Source organism: Malania oleifera, chromosome 2, assembly GCF_029873635.1.
Source record: "Malania oleifera isolate guangnan ecotype guangnan chromosome 2, ASM2987363v1, whole genome shotgun sequence".
Taxonomy (NCBI): domain Eukaryota; kingdom Viridiplantae; phylum Streptophyta; class Magnoliopsida; order Santalales; family Ximeniaceae; genus Malania; species Malania oleifera.
In genome coordinates, this window is record NC_080418.1 from 18,114,250 (window position 1) to 18,121,305 (window position 7,056).

The 7,056-nt window shown below is 38.1% G+C and overlaps 1 protein-coding gene across 1 annotated transcript; it reads right to left on the reverse strand.

The window, feature by feature from the left end:
* Positions 1–4,580: 4,580 nt before the first annotated feature.
* On the reverse strand, positions 4,581–5,879 carry LOC131149354 (protein SODIUM POTASSIUM ROOT DEFECTIVE 2-like). The gene is made up of 3 exons (XM_058099739.1): positions 5,241–5,879; positions 5,078–5,153; positions 4,581–4,970 (listed from the first exon to the last, which is right to left on the reverse strand). Exons 1-3 carry the CDS (start codon positions 5,700–5,702, stop codon positions 4,807–4,809), a joined length of 702 nt encoding a protein of 233 aa, XP_057955722.1. The 5' UTR covers positions 5,703–5,879; the 3' UTR covers positions 4,581–4,806.
* Positions 5,880–7,056: the final 1,177 nt, after the last annotated feature.

Here is a 7,056-nt window from a genome sequence, read left to right on the forward strand (position 1 = left end):
TTATGGCACTCGGTATTTTGGGGATAATCCGAGCCCTTGTTCCTCTTCTTCCACGATCCCTGACAAGATCCTGTTTGAGAACCAGAAGGTACTGTCCTCTTCCTCGATTCCTGATCCACCTCGTCCTCTTAGATATCAGTCTCAATCACCGTGGTTTTATCTACCAACACCGGGAACTCGCGGATCTGAAGCATACCCACTAATCTGCGGATATCATTCCTTAGGCCCTTCTCAAATCTCCAAGTCTTCTCATACTCACTTGAGATCAAACACGGTGTAAACCAGGATAGCTCTATGTACCGAGCTGCATACCCCTGCATCATCAAACTCCTTTGAGTCAGAGCAGAAAACATATCCACCTTCATATCACGTACAGAAACCAGGAAGTATCTGTCGAAGAACACCTCCTTAAAATGGCTCTATGACATCTCCTCAGGACCGCCTCTCTACTTCTCCAGCAGACTCACCGCAGTCCACCATCGACCCGCCCCCCCAGATAACTGGAAGGTAGCATAGAGGACTTGCTGCCTATCCATGTAATGCAGGACCTTCAAGATCCTCTCAGTCTTCTCCACCTAGTCCTCTGCTATCGTAGCGTCAGGTCCCCTAGAGAACACCAGAGGATGCATGTGTGTAAACCTCTTAATGGTGCACCATGCAGCAGTAGGAGAGCGCTCGCGTCTCCTCACACTCCACCTGATCTCCCGTAACACCTGCCTCGTCAAACCTCGAGGTACAGAGGGAGACTCATCACTCGCAGTCTCCTCAAAGCCACTTCTCAAGTCATTATCCTTAGGCTCCATTCTGCAGCATAATAGGAATCTATTAGTATCCCTACAACACATACAGTTAACACAATGATCTACACTAATTGTGTTAACTACTCCTTGCCAGGTCCAGGTCTGTCCTATCACACCGACACGAAAGTCATCAATGATCTACCCTGCTTTTACTGGAATTGTCATCCCAAGAAAAAGACAAAATACCGTCGACAAATCTCGGTCTAGCAACCGAGCAACCCTCAACCAACTCTACCCATATCCAACATCCTATACTCTGGTATGTACTCACATCTAAGCCTAACCAAGTCTACCAGACCTAACAACTTGGTTAGCTCTGATACCAAGCTATCACGCCCTGAACCCGGAAATGGGACCCAGGGGTGAAAATGTAATATAACATGTACCTGTATCATACAAACCATCCACAGATACAGTACAATGGATGAGGGTCTGACCCCGTGGGCTTCCTAGGAACCCTAAACACATCCAAACACAATCATATACGTAGCAGAAAAAGGTCATTCTATATATATATGCAATACCATACCAAAGTCTATACAAGGACAGAATCAAGGTTCCATCAAACAGCATACAACTGGGTGCCCAACACATCCCAAAATGGCAACCCATCAAAATACAGTCCTAACACTTACCCAAGTGCTAACCGCAGTACACTGGCCACTACGCTCCCTACACCAAGACGCTAGTTCCGATTACTCGAAAGACCTGTAAAAATGTACGTACAGTAGGGGTGAGACACCTCTAAGTAAGGAAGAACACAGGTTATATCGGTGTGTGGCATTTGAGTGTTATCATGATACAACATACATGCAGTTAAATGCAGTCCAGTACTAATTTCACAACAGTGCCTACAAGCACACATACACATGACCAGCGATTTCATACGCCCTCGGATATAGAGCCGGACACTCTCAGTACCTAGAACAATTCGGAACCTCGTTCCTACTAGAATTTAAACAATCACACACATACATGCATGCTCATATAACCAAACAAACCACACCCATTTGGTAATCTAAAATCATGGTTTTCCAAAAAAATACAGTTTAAACAAGTCAAGACACGACCATCCCTATAACACAGTATAAATCGACATATACGTTCGGTTTTCAATAAAACCAGGGATGCAGCCCATCGCCCCCTTTTTCCCAAAACTATAATCATGAAAAATCCATAGTTTTCCCCATTATATCCCCCCAAATGAGTAGCCAAAACACACACAGGACAGTGAACCACAGTTCCACCGAGTGTGATTTCAAAAATAACTGATATAAACACAATTCCCTTTACCTTTCCCCAAATAGAAAATCCCGAACTCTAAGGCCCCTCAACAGCGAACTGAGTTCCAAAACCTACAATCAACAGTACAGAATATACTCATAATATTGTTTCCTACAAAACTACCGGATCAGAATTGAAAACCGAGCTTTACCTCGATTTTTCACCAAAACCCAAAAATCTCCGAAACGGGATTCCGATCCGTAAAACTTGTAGAGAATCCTTCCACGATCCTCATGGTAACTTTAGATTCATGATTCCAACGACGAACAGCAAAGAAATCTAGAGAGATAGAGAGTTCTAGAGAGAGAGAGAAATAGGATTTAGTTTTCTTAGCTTGGAAGTAAGGAAAACTTTTATTTATAACCCTTTGACCCAGCCACTTCTCGTCGACAAATTGCATCTTTGTCGATGAGGTTCTATAGTCTTCTCATTGACGAGACCAAGACTTTGTCGACAAGTCTAGGATCTCCGGTTTTCCGAAACCCCTCGACTTCTCCTCATCGACGAGCCTCTGAACTTCGACGACGAACTCTGGCTTCGTCGACGAAGCCTATTCAAATACCAATTTTACCCCTCTCTTATTTATTTAAACTCATTTATCACGGTTCGGGTTCTTACATAAGTGTTTTCAGGGAGATGTGTTTTTGGGTAGTGTTCCTGGGTTTTTGGTGGATGTTACTAGGAGAAGTGTTTTTGAGTATGTATATTTTGGAAAATTATTGAATTCTGGTATTGTAAATATGGATGTACAGTTTTATGTTTTCCACTGCATAGATGTGCAAAATGAATAGGGTTTCTTCAGTGCTCATTTGGGGCCTGAGATGTTATAGTAGATAATCCAAAGGCATCAAAGTAAATTAAAGTATATAGTAAAGTTTAATTGAAAAAAAAAATGGTATAAATTTTCGAGTCGTTACATGTAACATTAAAAATACGAAAATTTTCTTATGACTTATGTGAACTAATGATTTTGTAGTTAAAATGTGTTTTCTCTAATTGGCATAAACAATGTCCTTATAAGTTAAAATTTCCCATATCCAAAATTACTCTTAACCAACAAAATAGAATTTCACATCAACCTTTGACATTTACTCGAGGGAGAGTCCAAGTGTATTGTTTTGTTTAGGCATTTCATCCTATGATTTAATAAAAGGCTTCCATTATTAACATCGAAAGTCTTCTTAATTCTAAAAAAATATGTGATTCCAAACCCTCTTTTTGTACACGATTCGAACCAAAAATAATGTAATAATAAGTGGATCTAATAAATTTTTATATTCTTCTTTAGGATATGTTTAGATCAAGAATTTTACTTCAGGAAAGAAAAGGAAAAGTAAATAAGAAAAAAAATTATTTTTTATTGTATTTTCTTTTTATATCAAATAATGTTAAAAATGAAAAATTATTCTAATATGATTAAAAAAAATTTTAAAATAAATGTTAAGGATGTATAAAATTAAAATTTTATATATTAATTTATTTATTTTCACTTTTCTTGATAATTAAACACGAAAAAATAATTTTTTTTTTAATTTTTCTTTCTTTTTTCAACAGTTTACAAAGGGCCCATTGCAATTGTTAGGTTCACATATAAAGAAAAGGGAGTGCATGCATGGTGCTCTCATCATAGCACACATGGGCAAAGCCCACAACATGCATTTCCTAGTCTTCACCACTCGTCATATGGCATGGGCATATTATTAGATGCGCATGCATCTGCCTATGCTTGGGATTCTCATGATGCTCTGTTTTTCTCATCAATTCAAGCTCTTGATGAGCACTGCATGTTTTGGTTGGCTGATCAACTATTAATTAATGACAACTTGAGTATTTTCACCTTCATAATTTGATCATATATCCTTTATTACCGGCATTTGGAAACGTGTTGATTTGGATTTGTGTAAATTTAAATAAAATATAAATAAATTTATATTAAATTTTGTCTAAATTTGTTCAAATTCAAATTTAAGTTTTAAAATTGATACTCCCTAATGCATCATTAAATTTATAAAACAAAATTCAATAAAATTTTTTGAAGTTGAAATTCTAGCACTAGTAGAAATAGCACATATATACACTTATTTGTGCTTGCATATATGTATGATTCTAAACTTTTGATTCAAGGGTATACAAGAATATAGCATCTTAAAAAAATCAAACAATTTAAGAAAAGTATCACTATAAAAACAAAAATCAACGTCAAAAACTCATAACAAAAACTAAAAATTAAAAATTAAACTCTTACACAAGCTTTTAGGGAGTTGTAAAGAAGTATTATTACATACAGCTCCAAGATGCCAGCCTAAGCTGCAAGTTTTTAAATTAAAAGAGAAAGGGAATACTCAGAAAGGCACCATTGTCTGGTCCAACTGCACAAGAAAATGGTGAGCAAGAGCACCAGAGGACCAAGCAACCCCTTTTCCTTAGTTTACATTATTTTATTTTTTGGGGGAGAGGGTGGTCTTAGATTATCACCATATGCTGGTGGTCGTATTATCATTCAAACTACACAGGCTCCAGCCGGCTGGAAGAATTAATTACCATCTAGATAGGTGTAGAAACATAGTTTCATGATTAATTTTCGATATTACATATTAAATATGACTAGTGATTAATCAGTAAACACCCTCAAATCATTCACACGCACACACATGCATATACAGATACTGCTGAAGTCACAAACCCTTTCATTTATAAAAATGAACTTTGTTCTGTGCGTAACTCAAGTTGAGTAAGGTGGGGATATTAATGACGATGGAGATGTTGATGATGGCCACAGCTGTGCATTTTTCACCTTTGACACACTTGCAAGCACCCCTAGAGGAGTTACATCTCCAATCACAGTCACTTTCTTTGTTTCCAAATCTATGCTGAAGGATGTCACTCCTGCTCAAATTTACCCCCAAAAATCAAAAAAGGCAACTTCTTAGCTTTGCACTGCTATGAACTCTATGTGGGTGAGAAATTTCTGAAAAATTGTAGAATGAACTTACCTTCCATTCTAGAAATATGCTTTCTCACTTTTCCTTCACAGCCCTTGCAGTGCAGTGACACCCACAAAACCACAACCTGCAAAGCCAAATTGTCAAATTAAATCAGAAGAAGAAGAAGAAGAAAGAAAGGATCTTATAACGAGAGAGGTATTGAAAAAAGAACCTGATCGCGAGAGCGAGCTGAGGAGGAAGAACTCAAAGCAGGAGAATCATTTCTTGAGGTCAGTTCTTTAGGCCTAGCAGCCGGTTGAGCAGGCACCAATGCTGAAAGGGGGTCTGAGTCCGATGACAAATCGATTAAGTGCATGTCACTCAAGAGATATCTGGAGGAAGTGGGAGGGCTGGTTAGGCCATTTCTGTCAGTAGAGCTTTTCCTGCAGCTTACATCAGTTTGCTTGGCATAACTCTTTCTACCTTTTTGATTAATGTTGTAAGGTTTGGGATTGATTGGAGCTTGGGATGAGCAGGGGATGGGAGGATGGTGTCGCCGGCGGTCTCGGAAATGAGGGTTTTGCCGATCGATGGGTCTCATGCTGTGGCGGACCATGGAACGCTGTTCCATGCTTGAACATATGGCTGTGGAAGCTGGAGAAACACAGAAAATGTCCATTCGTTTCCCTTTCATTGTTTGGAATGCTGTAAAAAATTGATGTGTAGCTTTCTGAGTTTGTATTTGCTGCAGAAAACAAAAGAGTTGGAGGAAGATTTTACTGGTTAGACCACCTAATCATCCTCCTTTTAAAGCTAGAGGATGAAGGGAGGATGGGGAAGGAGGAGAAAAAGGCTGAAGTAGTTAGGCCCCATTAGAACAAATGAATTTATATATATATATATATATTGCTAGGTGGCCTAAGGTCTTCTTAACCCCAACTTCCACAAGGGATGTGAGATAACCCCAATAATCTTCCCCTCATACATCGGGTTCCAAATCAGCGGCCCCACGTACCCAGTATGCTGGGGAGAATGTTGAACCATGAGTCTGATACTAGTATTGGGTGGTTTAAGGTCTTCTCAACCCCAAAAGTTAGCTTATGGGGTGAGACTTTGTCTTACACTTAATAACTGATTGCCAGTCTCTTCCACAACCGATGTGGGATATATATGTCTCTCTAAGTTTCACTATTCATTTGTTCTAATGGGGCCTATATATATACACACACACAGATACATACATATATAGCTCAAGTAGTAAACTCGATGTTGTTCTTGTTAATATATTAGGATTCGAGTCTTAGGTTATGAATTTTCATTTAAGATACCTAGGTCTTTATATGGAAAAAGGATAGAAGGGCAAACCCATTATCTTGATGAAATAATCGACTATTTAAAAGGTTTTGAACACCATTATTTTATTTTAGTGTGTATATATATATATGGAAGACATGCAAATAATCTCAAGCATTAAGGTTGTTTATTAACTCTTTCCCTTTTGTAGGGTTTAAGAGGTACTGGCTAGTGTTCATGACCTTGTGATCGTTTTATTACTACCACTAGGAGTAGGATAGGGGAAGGATTTTCATGACCTAACTACCCTAATACCCTTATTATTAACACATCATTGTTGTAGATGGGCCAGCCTAAAATAATATTTTGATGCATAGCTACCAATGCCATCATGTGTTGAAACAGTTCACACATGATTGTGAACTTAATTACATGTTACCCTGTTTCTATAGAATATAGGTAGTACAATTAACACTCGCGGATGGGAATTTGAGAAAATTAAACCCACAAATAGATGACAAAAAAAATATTAAAAAATAGTTTAAGAAAAAGGACAAAAATGAATAAAGAAATTGAACAATAGATAACCATGGTTGTAGCCTTGTAGGCCTGATTTCCAAGCAGAATTTGCCAGTAGTGCTACTAGCTATACATGCAACATCCTCTGTTTTTTAATTCAATATCAGTTCTTAATGCAAGAGCCAAATAGGAAGCCATAGGCAAAATGTTGGGGTATCAGATTCAGACCAAAAGAA